The sequence below is a fragment of the Condylura cristata genome, unplaced genomic scaffold (genome assembly GCF_000260355.1).
Source record: "Condylura cristata isolate star-nosed mole 26May11 unplaced genomic scaffold, ConCri1.0 scaffold00008, whole genome shotgun sequence".
NCBI lineage: Eukaryota > Metazoa > Chordata > Mammalia > Eulipotyphla > Talpidae > Condylura > Condylura cristata.
In genome coordinates, this window is record NW_004567109.1 from 60,154,376 (window position 1) to 60,168,968 (window position 14,593).

The 14,593-nt window shown below is 35.3% G+C and overlaps 1 protein-coding gene across 4 annotated transcripts in view; it reads left to right on the forward strand.

Moving 5' to 3' along the window:
* The window catches only part of CPEB4 (cytoplasmic polyadenylation element binding protein 4), a 62,250-nt gene that overhangs the window by 13,843 nt on the left and 33,814 nt on the right, over nucleotides 1-14,593 (forward strand). For all 4 annotated transcript variants that reach the window (XM_004679232.1, XM_004679233.2, XM_004679234.2 and 1 more), the window contains exon 2: nucleotides 4,189-4,270. In XM_004679232.1, the coding sequence (XP_004679289.1) occupies nucleotides 4,189-4,270 (82 nt within the window). The remainder of the gene's footprint in view (nucleotides 1-4,188; nucleotides 4,271-14,593) is intronic.

A 14,593-nucleotide genomic window follows, 5' to 3' on the forward strand; every position in this document is an offset into this window, starting at 1 on the left:
CTCATGCGGAAGTGGCTTCAGATTCTCAGTGCTGTGCTTTAACCCGCTGCGCCACCAGGGAGGGCCAAGTTTTCTATTTTATGGTTAGTTGACTTTGTGGGAAATAGATCAGAGGATATGGCATTTGGCCCAATTATTAACCAAAAAAAAAAAAAAAAGGCAACATGGAAGACTGAAATATGGATGTCAACGTCCTCTGGATTTGACATTTTGGTTATCGGACAGGAAAGCAGCATTGTTTGTGCTGTTTTTCCTCCTTAAATTTATTTGTGTCTCTACCTTTCCACATGCTTCCTGTATTTTACTTTCATTTCAAATTGACTATTTAAAGGGATAGAAAAGATCAGTGAGGGAGTTAATCAAGAGCGATAAACTTTAGACCCCCTTTGAGAACAGAATGTTTACTAGACAAAATATGTGACTTTTGAACTCTGTATTACCAAAGCATCATGAGAAATAAAATGTTACACAATTATAAGATATTTAAACAATTATAATTGCTAATAAAGGTTGGATTGTAGTGAAATGTACATGTTAGACCAGGATTAGCAAGAGTGAGGTCCTTATGCCATTGGGTCTCATACTTGGCTTTTACAAACCCTCAGCAATTTGTTGAGACTCTGTTTCCATACAAAACCTGAAAACCCTCTCAATACACTTTATCTAATAAGCAGTATCAGTTGATCAGAGTATACTAGTCTTTACTTGCCATCCCTGTATTAAATCATGACAGAATGTAAAAAAAGATAGGTTTTTTAATCCACAAAAATGAGAAATTATAATAATTTAGGATTTTGGTTTTAATGTACTTCACCAACAAGAAGTCAGTGTTTGTTAAGTTAGCCAAAAAATTTATGTGCCAGGCTATAGGGGAGGCGGGAGATATAAAATAGTTTTGCTAAATTCTAGTACCACATTCAGGAATTTAAAGGTTAGAAAGGAGGCTTCTTCACTTACTGGAAACAGCCCTTATAAAGCAAACCAAATGAAAGCACTGCAATGTTCTTTATTAACTACTTCTCTTCAGGGCAAAATGCAAGTTCTGGAAATTCACAAGATTGCTCACTATTTTAATTCTTTTTTAGTTGCATAAAAAAGAATAATGAGCTGAGGCACCCTCTGCCCCATTAGTTTTTAGCAAAAGAAAAGCTACAACTTTATAGCTGGAAAGAGGAAATATAAACCAAGCAGTAAGGTAAGGAAGTAGGAGACAAACATATTAAGCATTACAAAAATTACTTGAAGGAATTCAGTGACTGATTAATTGATTTAGCAGACATTTACATACTTTCTACCTGCCGAGTTTGGTGTGAGGCATAGCAATACAGAAATGTAGGACAAGGCTTCACAACCCTTTTCACACCATGGCATGTGCAGAAAGTTATAATATTAAAATATAAATCATCTACTAAGAGCTGCTGCTACACTATACCCTCTGGAAGTCCTGTGGGCCGAGTAGATCAATATATTGGCATACCGTCACCTTTTGGAGTTAGACACATGGGGATCATTTGATGGGAGACATACATATCGCCTGCCTTCGGGAAGCTGGCAGGCAGAGGACAGAGGCAGGTAAACCAGAGCTGAGTATTACTACCTCCAGACTGTTTTGTATTGGAGATGGAGGTAGTGGATGGCCCAGGTAGGCTGAAGAGAGGGCAGATCCAGCCACTGAAGAATGTAGAACTTTGTGTTATTATTTTGTCAAGTAATATAAAGGAGGTACAAAGGGAAGACTGTGTACCTTGAATTATTTTTCAACATAACTTATTATTTCTTCATTTTTCCCCCCTAATAAACCACTCATGCCCATACCCCAGACCCCATCTGCCTTCCTCCATCCCCTCTTCTACCCTCTGATAGCCATTATCTTCTTTTTGCTGAGTTCAAGTTTATTACTACTATTCTTTGCAAACAAATGTTTTTGATTATTTTATATTCCATATATAAATGATATAAGCCTTTCAGTTTTTGACTTATTTCACTCAACATAACCACCTTGAGGCATACCCATTTTGTCCCAAATGCTGTCATTTCATCTTTCTTCACAACTGTGTAATATTCCATTGACTATGTATTCCATAATTTCTCTATCTAGGTAGGTTGTATTAACTTCTCAAAGTATACCTCAAAGTCACCTGGCCAACAAAACAATATAAGCTCATTAAGGGTTTTGACTTAATTCAGTGTTTGAGGTGAGGGAGGATTAAAAGCAAAAATAGTTTCTCTCTTTTGGGAGCTCAAACCTTTACAAATTCTGATTCTGGTCACATGTCCTCCTTCCTTTCTGTAGACCAAATTGAGTAGATGAAGATGACAAGGGAAAAATTGTAGGAAAAGTAGGAAAAAATGTGCTGAAGTGAGTCATACCACTTTAGAGCAGAATAGCATATTAAGCTCCCTGCTCCCCATCACCATCTTCATCTACACCCCCTTCACCCCCAGGTAAAAAAAACCCTGCACTTCTCTCTACTACTTTGAATATTGAATTATATTCAAATCTAACTGCCCTTGGATTGCTCAAGTAGCAGAGGTAAAAATGTTGGCATCATGAAATAACTTCATTCCATCAACATTAGTGAATGGCTTTGTTGATGGGGTGGGGTCAGGAGGAGTGGCTCCTCTGTCAGGGAAATATAATAATAGTCCAGGGTGATTATGTTGTGGAAGGATAGAGAGAAAATGTCAAGTTGATCAAACAATGCTCTCAAATAGAGGACATGCCCTATCAGTTTCTAGGAGTCAACTAAGAGAGTGGAAAAGTATTTTTTAAGAGATAAAATTAATATTAAGTGGGCTATTTTTAAAAGCAAAACTTTGAATCAAAAGGTAGCATAAGAGAAATATAACTGAAGAGAAGTTTCTGGAATACTGCTGGCCAGATTCCTCTGGAAACCGCTTTTCCTTTAAAACTTTTACTGTGGCCAAGCTGTGCTTATGCATTTGTTCTTAAGGTGGTACAGGACCGTAAATGGTTGCTTCCTTTAGAGTTTAATTTTAAATGTTTCCATCTCCTGCGGTTCACTTATCAAGTTAAACTTTAATTCAGTTGTCTCTAGTATCTTTCATCCAAAAGAATGCCAGAGGAGTTGGGTTGCTGTATCTTTTAATATTGCACACCCACTCTTGAAATGCGTTTTGTTAAACTGAGGTTTAGACCACAGTACCCTTTTCAGCCCTATTTCCCCTGGAATTTTAATGACAGAAAAATCAAATCTAACTTTGCAAATTAAGTAGTAAATAAGAATCTAATTTTTTTTTCTTGTTGTTTTCACAGCCAGATTCTGACTTTGATTAGTATCTATGTGTTATTTGCTAGAAATAATGCCTGGGTTGTTTAGGGACCTAATAACTTTACCCAATTAGGAGATAGGAAAGACAACATGCATCAGCAGTTCTTGCTTGATGTTTTTGTTCTTTTTCGTAGAGAAGGCTTAATGATAGCAATGAGAGCAGTACTATATGCTGTTACTCCAAATTTATTTATGTATAAATAAGGAGAGTCTACCAAAAGTGCTTTCTGTATGTGTGTTGGGGCGTGGGGATAAGAGGAAAGGTGTCTTGTTTTTCTATATTCTTATTTTAAAAATTAATCCTCAGAGAGGGTAGATCAGTATTCAAAGACAGCCTTGGTGATAAGGAGGTGGCTGAATTAATCACATTTTAGTAATATTTTTATTTCAAAATGAGTAAAATTCATCTTGTCATGATTTATTAGTGGTGTTTATTTTGGAATAGATTGTTTCTTCGTGGCCTTACAGACATTTGATGACTATTTTTAGATGCTGGTTTGTAAGAAAGTATAATTGAATTAATGCATAGAGATGCCAATTTATTGGGTAACTGCTGGAACAGGTTTGGGAAGTTCTGCTACATTGCTGCAATCTTAAATGGCAAAGGAAGGGTCTAAATTTTATTTTTATATTTCTTTAATGTTTTTCACTACATGGAAATTAGGTTTTTTTTTCATTTAACTAGTAAAAGCATAAAAGATATTATTAAAAATCTAATCACCCTGCCTGGTCTTATGGTTTTGATTGCATATATTAAAAATAAAGTGTAGGAATAATGTACCTTACACAGAGAAAGAGTAAACTTGTCATTTTTGATCTGTGCCCCATGGAATGTAGTTTATTGCCCTCCTTTACATTACTATTTTAAAATTGATTTGTGGCTCTTTGTTTACAGGATCGCCCTAGGACATTTGATATGCACTCGCTGGAGAGTTCACTCATTGACATAATGAGAGCTGAGAATGATTCGATTAAAGGTAATTTTTATATAGAAATGTATTTTGATTTTAGTAAATGAAATTTTGTATTACCCATGTAATCTGATGAGCAGTATGGGAAATTATATTATGGATTCATATTTCTATCTAGTCATGTCCATACATTTTACCTCCTGTACCTCTTTTTGTTAAAAAATCAGACCTACCTGATAGACATCCCCTGTAGGCCTTCATAATACCAATGAAGAGAATAATGAGTACTAATTGCTAAGTGTGGGCAGCTAACCTGGTAAAACATAAGCCACACACCTCATTTTTATATCTCTCAGGCAAACACTGCTCAGTCCTGAAACCTCAAATGTCTATTCCCCCATGACTGTGACTGTACATACCCAAAGAAGAATTTAAATGTTCGTTGTTTTTTTTTCTTTTTGCACTAGTTTCATATTTTAAAAATATGATCAGTGGTTCTGAAGTTAAAATGAAGTTTTGTAGTCTTGAACTATTCCCTATGTATTATGTTAAAAAATGCTATTTCTACTTGGATACTAATCTTAATCTATTAATAAGTAGCTGTGTTATCTTGAATGAGACCTCTCAGTTTGACTATACCTCATTTCTTCATCTATATATAAGAAAATTAGAATCATCCTTATAATGAGGGGCTTCTAATAGGGAATGTTAAAAATAAAATACAACATCTGGGCCCTATTCTACATGAGGACTACGGCTTGGCGTGTTGTATGTTAATATGTCTCTAAGATTGAGAATTACCATACTACATATAATCTAAGGAATTTTTCAGCTCTGATTTTGTGAAAATTATTCCCCAATTCATTCTTCTGTACAAAATCTGAGTTTATTACCAATTAAAAAAAAAGAAATTTAGAATATTTGGTGTTTTTGGTCATCCCATTTAAATTGTTCATTTGTACGTTCATTCATTCAGTGTTTATGAGCCTGCAGGCATAGCTTTGTACTGGGTCAAAGGTTACAAGGTAGCCTACTGCTTCAAGTGATAACCAGCCTGGCCTAGTTTTCCTTGACTGTGATTTGCATTATTACTAATGTGGTAAATCTCGTATTTTTCAATAGACCAATGATACATTTTTTCAATGAGAAAGCATTGGAAGTCTGAGAAATAAAAAATTATATGTGATATAAAAATGGGGTACATCTCTTTGGTGAAGTATATTTGAAATATGACTAGTGTGAAGGTCTTCACTGAATTCCTGATGTACTTCTGAGAGCAGACACTGGTTTAGATGTGCACTGTTTCTGAGTAAAGAGGAGGTCTTACCCAAAATTGGATTTATTTTTGCCAAGTCTTAGCAGGCTTAGTTGTGTTGGCCTTTAGCTTCTTCAAATCTTTTCTCCCCATCAGAAAAGCGAGGAGAGTCAGAGGCTGTTCTTCTAGTATGGAAAAAGCTATACACTCTGAAAATGTAACTAAAGGAGAAATCTGAATAAGGTCTACAGCTTTTACTAGTGTTACTTTCCAGCTTCCTTACTAGAGTTAGATATTATCATTTGGGGGCAAGGGGTAAAGGGTACTTGGGTTCTTTCTATACTACTTTTTGCAATTCTCTATGAACATGTGATTATTTCAAGTTGAAATCTAAGTAAAGGAAAAAAAAAACAAAAAACAACTACAGGCCACTTCTTCATTCTTAACCTATTTGCTTCCTTTCCCTCCCATAATCCTTTTAATGTACTTAGATACTAGGGCTACTAAATAATTAAACTCATTTTCATCATGGGTGCCTATGTCTTTTATAAAACACTGATTACAAAAAAACAGCAACTTTAAACACTTTATTACACAATGCTTCTAAGAGTGTTTATTAGAGTTTGCACATAAATTATTCTAATAGAATTACCTGTGTCATGTCCTTGGTTTATCAGATATAGCCAGGACATCTTACTCAGGTTTATTTCTTTTTTCCAAATTTGCTAAATAAGTTATTCAGTAAAATTCTGTCTTTATGCTATCTATAGTTCCTTTTTAATTTCTTCTTGCCAGCTTTTATCTAAAATTTTCATAAATGTATCTGTAGGAATAATCAGAAGTTAAGTCTGATGACAAAACTGATTGACCTTGCCTGAGAACATAAGGTTTAGTAAAAATGTGATTCTGCCAAAAAACAGTGTGGCAGAATGGAAAGACCATGGGTTTTGGAGTCAAATAGAACTGGATTTAAATTGCTGTTGTGCTCTAGTATGTGGTAGTTATGATGCATCTGTAAAATCCAGCTTACTGTCTAGTTCATGTAAACACTAAATGAATGGTAGCAATTATTATTCCACATCTTCTAAGTCTATTTTCATGCTTATGTAATGAGAAAGCCAGCTTCAGGTTTGGTGCTAAAGTAACTTAAGTATATTAAATAAACTATATTTTTCCTATCAAAGAGTAGTAGAGATGAGTGTGATTTTCTTTTAACCAGTATTATGAACTTTATATCACTGTAGTCTATCATTCTCAAAATGTTTTGCGTAAAGGAATATTTTATTGCTTGTCAAGCTCTCAACCTCTCTTGTCAAAATAAATAGCTATTTTAGATCAACTCTGTTGAAGTTTACCAGGGAGAGTATTGTGGAATTTTGTTTAAAGATAAAAATAAAAGTCGAATATCTCTTAAAATATTAATTCATTGTCCTTCTAAAATAAGTGTATAAAACCTACCTATACATTTGAAAAGTATCTGGTTTTGAAAAGCTCTGGTTTTTGAGAACAGAAAATGGACAGTTCTATGACACTGGAAGAGAATAATATACTTCTCAGAAAAAATGGTGTAAAAATTCAGTTAAAGGAATTATTTTGAATACTTTCCTCCATAGGGAGGCACATTTTATATTTGGTTTCATTTTATCTGAAAAATCATATCATATAATATATTACAATGACCTCATTTATTTTTATATTTCGTTTGCATTTCCTCATTTTGTGTATGTTTAAATAATAAAAGCCTTTAAAATATAGACATTTATGTATTAAAGATAAATAATAAAGTCTAATATTATTACAAGGTCTACAAGTAGAATGAATTGTATGACTATATTATTTATTTAAGTTTAAAAAACAAAATAATTTTTTCTTTTTGGAAAAAAAATCTCTTAACATAGTGGGTTTAAAAGTTTGATTTTTGCCAACAATAGATAAGTGCTTAATGTGCCAAAGAATCTTCAGCTATAGTTTTGGATTTCTTTATGAATTGTTTCTGATTCCAGCACCCTGTTAGAAGCTTTTTTATCCTTTCTTGTTCTAAACAAACATGATTGGGGGGAAAAAAAGGAGTTCCAATCTTCATTTCACATCTTGTGCTAGTTTTTTAAAATAGGTTTTCTAAGAATTTTAAGGTTACATGTTGAAAGGACATGGAGGCTCTTTGAGGGGAAAGGCATCATCCCTCTGCCGTATCTGTACATCACTTCTCTCATCACCTGGCATCTCTGTGTTATTTTTAACCACAAAATTGTGCACTGCTTTCTCCATACCCGATGCCAGAGACGCTCTACAGAAGCTTTTCCCTGGAGACTGGTTATTTCATTTTCTCTACTGCTCTCCCAGTCTCATAAGCTAAGAGCCGGAGCTGCAGACCGATTTTGAATTTTGATCTTCCAGGTGCCAGCTTGTGCATCGCTACAATATTATTAGGCTTATCAAGTATTTTCTTTACCTGGACAGAAAAACCTTTACTATTGCTCAGATGATTATATGGAGAACTATTAAATGTTGCCATTATTTGTGGTTTTTTTCTCACTTGTGAAATTGGTATTTACTGTTTAGAAATGGAACAGCATGCAATAGATTAAAACCATGTGTGAGTGAATTTGCTTTCAGCCTTTGAAGCCTTCGTTACACACGGTGAAATAAAGATTTGTGCAGCAGTATTATATTCAGTGTATAATAGGAGAGAGCTCTGAAAATTAAGGAGCCTTTTTTTTCCCTGTGAATGGAGGGAATAAAAGTATATCGACATAACCCAACAAAAAGTAGTTTATGGAATAGAAGCAGAGGGAGATAGCACTGGAATAAAGAGACAAAAAAATAGTACTTGAAAATTATCAGATGTCAGACAGAATAGAACAATCCACAGTTTTATAATAGTGGTTGAGTATTTTAAATGCTATATATGAAAACATTTTAATATCCAATTTGCTTCATTTCACTAGAAGCCAAATGAGACAGCAAAATTATTGAGAGAACAAAGGCAATCTGTTAATTGTCAAAACGTTATAGTTGTTCTTCAGATATTAATTAACTAAATTATGAGTCAGAATATCATCATATTTTTTCCCTCAGAATATTGTGAAATTGGAGTAATTTTCTTTTCATATTGTTTTAGAATGTATCTTTCAATTTTGTGGAAAGGGGAGTATAGTATATTCACCCCCATTCCTTTGAGCTTTGGGATTTTTAAATACTTGATTTGAATATAAGCAATAATGATTATGAGAAGCCCAGGCTGCTTAAAGCACCAACCTTTCACATGGCTTTTTGCTGCCCAGAAAACCCATTGCTTGTGTACAGTGAATAGTCAGGGTATGTTACAGTTAGGCATTCCAGTCTCACTTGCTTCTTCATGCCTTCATTTAGTAAGAATTTAGAGCTGGATCCACTCCAGAAGTGCTATGTATTTAATTCCTAACTACTGAAGGTGTGACCTTCCATTTTCAAACACTTTTGATATTTTTTTCCTTTTATCTGCACATTAAATTTGAGGTCCCTTCCCCCACTCTTTTTCAGAGCTATGGATTTGTTTGAAATGCTTAAATGAGTGGGCAAGTGATGATTCCATCTGTGCCTCCTTTCTTTGTTGCTAAGCAAAAGAATTTATAATAATCTCTAGGAGAAAATCATGGAACTCAGGTGAAAATTAAGCCTGTTTTATTAATTTTAGATTTTTATGTTTCTATAGGAGAATGCTGGAATAAGTATTTAAATTCTAAATTTTTACAATGGGGGTGGTTCGTATTACTTTTAAAAAGCTCCAATAAATAACAACCAAGAAATTAATAATATTCCATTCATACACATTTCTCTTAATAGTCCCATATTCCAAATTGCAGTCACGTAGTTCTCTTTTAAATAACAGATGTTGGATACTGATACAGATGTTTTAGAACAGATATACACTGACTTTATATAGACTGAGATATCTCTAAGAAGTCATCTGTGAGTTGCTGAAAATAAGATTAAATAAATACCATTCACTTATAAATTTGAATTTTGGAGTAAATAAAAAATTAAGAAACAACAACAACAAAAAAAACTCTTACAAAAATATCTGTTGCTATAGTATTAAAATAATTTGTTTTTATAAGGGGGGCTTATTACCATAAAAATTTTTACCATATTTCCTTGTTAGTAAATCAGTTTGGGGTCAATTTGAAGACTACCATGCACTAGTATGCATTCTGTTCCTTGTCACTTTTTTTAAAGGATGAGGTGGATGCTTTCCTTTAAGGGATACCTAGTGGGGCCTGTACTATGAAGGCATCGGTAATGCAAACTAGCTAATTTTACTTTGGCTCATAGTCAAATTTCTCCTTCTAAGTGTGCTGCTATTACATAGCATTGGATGTCTTCTGGTGAATCAGGGGATCTTTAAATATTACAAGTCCTGAGGATTCAGAGTGGGCCTGGCAGTTGCCCTAAAAGCAGGCTGGAAGCCTCCCTAAAGTCTGCTGGTTCTTTCTAGCTCTGTTTGGATGATACCAAGTAATTCAAAGCAGCAGAGCAGGGGAGTGACTAAAGTCTCTGGAGAGAAGAAAATGGTCTTATTTCGAGAAGCCTCATGAGTAAAGGAGTAAGGTCCATAGCAACAAATACAATTTAAATCCAGCGACAATATGGGGTGTATATGGCTGTTCAGCAGTGAAGTGGTTTCTCCTCCTCCCGTACTCTCCCTTTCCTGACTGCTGAAATGGAACATCCTAAACAGTCTTTCTCTTTTGCTTGGCTTGCTTGGGCGGCAGGATGGGACCTGGGCTTCTGTGTTGAGGTAACTTCCTTTGTGAGGAAGAAGAGGGCACTGTAGTGGGGCATGGTTCTTTGTATTAACTGCTATAGGATATGTTTTTAAATTTGAACTTCTCTCTCCTTTCTGGTTTATTTTTGGTCTAGATTTGTTAGATTCCTCGTAATCCTCCCCAGGCAAAGTTTACCAAGGTGTGGATTTTGAACTGTGTGACTGTACTTTTTCAGATTGAGAATTACTGCAGTGTCTTTTTGTTTGTTTTGTTTTCCTTTCTTCTTCTAAGGGGAGGAGGGGAAAAGGAAATGCCTGGGAGCACAAAATGTGATGTTTGTTAACAGTGATAATGTTCATAGCCTTGCATCCTTACTCTAACCTCTGAACTGAAACCAACTTGGTTCATACTAAAGGCTCCTTGTGCCTTGGCCACATCTTCATCAGTCCAATTTATTTATATAATATACACTAGTAAGTAGAAATCCTCTTGCCTTCTCATCATCACACACTTGTGGTAGACTATTTGACCCTTGCTTTTATTTGTTTATAAATAGTTGTCACACAGGGGGAGTTTTGTCTTCTGCCACCCCTGATGTGGGTCCATAATTACTTCAGCAGTTCCCTTGTTTTAGTTATGGACATTGAAAACAAAGCAATCGTATTTTTGAGTCCATGAAATTGAGTAATCATCTTAAAACACTATTGCAACTCTGATTTTCCCCGGATGAAAAGGGAGGGCAAAGGGGATCTTTCCTCTTTAGGAAAGTGACAGTAACTTTTTGTTCTTAGAGAAGTTAAAGGTGCTGAATGCTGAAAAAATTCTTTTAATTCATGAACTTATTTTTCTCCACAATTGTATTTATTGTCACTTATTTTTTGTTTGACACACATTGAGGCAGGTATAAACTAAATGTGACACACACTTAAGCGATAACAATCCAGAAAACAAGCAGTGATCAGGTAGCAAATTGGCAAGTGCTTTTCTGTAGTGCTTCACATTTTCATGTTAAGTATTTTATATGTCTTAATAAGTAAAGGCTTACCAGCTGGTGAAGCAGTATTATCCTCCATGCAGGAACAAAATATGAATGACCTTTAAGGAGTAAAGCTTTCTAAATTTTCAACTGTTTTATCAGTGATAAATATCAGGGACCTCCCTACAGAATGAAAAAGTAGAAGGAGATCCAGAGCATTCATAGAGACCCAGTTTGCGCATTCACCACACCCAAATTTACAACAGTATATTCTGTACCTTTTAATAGTGTCGCTTATTTTTCTGGTTTTTTTTTTCTCCTCTATTACAAAATTCTACTAAAGGGGACTTGCCGTCTCATTTCCTGACAGCTACCAGAACAGCCTTCTGTCCTAATTCCTGTGTCCTGAAAGCACCTTTGATTAGAGAGTAATACAATAGGGAGTTGTCTATGAAAACCTTCAGACTTTCCTTGATCGTGTTATATAATTTTGGAATATGTTGTTTGCTGACTTTGAGGGAGGAGAAACAACACCACCTGATTCATAGCTGTCACAAAAATATCCAAGACTTTTTTTGCATTCAATTTAGCAACAGGAAGGATGGAAGAGTTGCACAATTGTGCCACAAAATTATTTCTTCCTGATATGCATGGAATTTCTGCTTGAATATTGTGTGCAGTTGATTCATTTGTCAGCTGTTTGTCCGATTTGTGAATTTCTTTAAGGACTGCTCATTATCCGCCCCCACCTTCATTTTGCCATTTTTCTCCCTGCCAAGTTCAGAGGAAACCCAGTGAACTTGTTGCCATTCAGCAGTAAAAATTTGCAAAAGGAATACTTTTTAAGTAGTTTTAAACTAGTTACTACTTTTTGAATCAGTTATTGAAAAGCCCAGGCTGCCTCTGGGCTTCATTATTTTGTCTAATTGACTGATTGTGATTCAGTGCCACCCTAGTACACTCCGTTCTAAAAGTAAGGCTTTTGTTTTATGCTGGGTATTACCTGGTAACCAGTCAACTAAGAACATTAGTGGAACTCTGAGGGGAAAGCAGTTCTATAGGCTGGTGCCAGTTGCTGTATCTTGGGAAAGAAAAGGAGGAATCAACCAATTAGAAAGCAATTTATAATTCCTGATAAATCAACAGTAAAGTGCAAATCTTAATTCAGAAGAACAGCTATGAGTAACTGAAGTATAAAGAACCTAAAGGAAAAAATCTCACTTCTACTGGCTCTCATTTTAAACAATAAATGTCTGGCATCATTAATTAGAGATATTGAAAGCAGGTACTTGATCTCTGTATTATAAATGATCAAAAGTTGCTAGCTAATAACAGACTTCCTCAAATTGTCAATGAAGAAAAAAAGCATTTAGGATTGTGTATGAACCTGGCTTTGCCATTAGGAATGACATCGTTTTACAATATACATTTTTCTTAAATTTTTTTTCCCTCATCTGTAATCAGGGACACTTAATGACCTCTAAATTGCCATTGGTAATTCCATGTTGTCAGTCTGGTGTGCTATTCCTAAATAAATAAATAGTAACCCTAAAGTTGAAAGTTTTTACAGTGTAATGACAGAGTAGCATGGAAATCATGTGATTTTGGGTGTGGCAGCATCTAATACTGAGTTGCTGTAGAAGAGATGTAACCAAAAATCATTAAAATTTAGTCAATTGAGTGAATGCTTTGTTTCTAGACTATACTTTTTCTTTTTTGACAGCTCTAAAATATTATGATTACAAAGCAGTTGTTTAAATCTGGTCCCATGAAATGTTTCTGTTATGGATTTGTGGACCATAGTCTCTTCAGCCAGGGAAATTATTTGATGGGACCTGTAAGTCCAATTAGGACTGAGCAGTCTAGCTGAACATATCATTTACATATACATGATTTTCTTCCAAAAGCATGTAGATGCTGATTCAATTGAAGTACATTCAAATGTGTTGTGGAATTCATAATAGCTTTCTGTCAAGGTTTTTAGGTTGTTTCTTGTCATAGTCACCAGAGAAGTAAAGGCCTTTGGTTCTTAAAGTGCAGAGCCTTTATGATTTTTTTTTTTCATCTAACTAGGTCTTAATAATTAACAAAGCTTATAAAACATTGCTGTAAAGAACTTCTCTAATTGTTCTGTTTTAAACTCTTGCCATTAGAATGTTTCTTATTACCAAAAAGAACATAACAAAAAAAGAGAACTTAACAGGGTAAATGGAGAGGACAGAGAAAAGTGAAGTCAGTGAAAAGATCCCTTACTGAATCCTAGATTATCATCTCCACCAAATCGCATTTTCTTTTTCCTTAGACTGCATTCACACACAAGTCCCACTCCTACTCTCTGCTTCTGGCAAACACCAATCTGTTTCTCTGTATCTGTGAGCTTGTTTTTTTTTTTGTTGTGGTGATTTGTTCTTTAGTATTCCACATATAAGAAGAGAGACAGGCCATACCATGTCTGTCTTTTTCTGTCTGGTTTATTTAACTTAGCATAATACTTCTGGAGTCTCTACTTCCTTTTTTATGGTTGAATATTATTCCCTGATACATGTGTATATGCCAGAAATTATATATATATATATACACACACACATATAGTTACAAACATACACACAACTTCTTTTATCCATTTATCCATTAATAGAAACTCAGGTTGTTTCTACATCTTGGCTGGTATAAATCATGCTGTAATGAGCATGTGGTATGTATGTCTCCAAATCAGTATTTTCGTTTTCTTTAGATAAATACTCAGAAGTGGAGTTATTGGACATATGGCAGATCTATTTTTAAGATTTATTTATTTATGCATACAGAAGAACTGGGGTACAGGCCAGAGGTGCAGGGGTGGTGAGAGGATTCACCAGAGAGTGGGGTGCAGAACAGACAGACTAATGAAGTACGCTGTGGAGTGGAGCAGTGGGAGGGTCAGGAAATGTCTGCGGCACCATGTGGATCACCTCCGGGGCTGGGGATTAAACTCACACTGAAGAGACTGTGGCTCGCTCTCAGTGCTGAACTTTAGCCTGCTATGGCACTAGGGAGGGCCTATTTTTAATTTTTTTGAGGCTCCTTCATACTGTTTTCCACAGTGACTGCAGCAATTTATAGTTCCACCAATCACACAAAGGTTCCTTTTTCTCCTCATCCAACACTTATTTCTTTTTTTTTTTTTTAAGATTTATTTATTTATTCGTACAGAACTGGGGTACAGGCCAGAGATGCGGAGGGTGAGAGGATTCACCAGAGACAGAGCGGGAAGCAGAACAGGCAGATCGACAAAGTACACTGCTGAGGGGAGCAGCAGGCGGGCCAGGAGAGGTCTGCCACGCCATGTGGATCTCCTCCGGGGCAGGCAGGAATCGAACTCATGCGGAAGTGGCTTTAGCTTCTTAGTGCAGTGCTTTAACCCGCTGCGC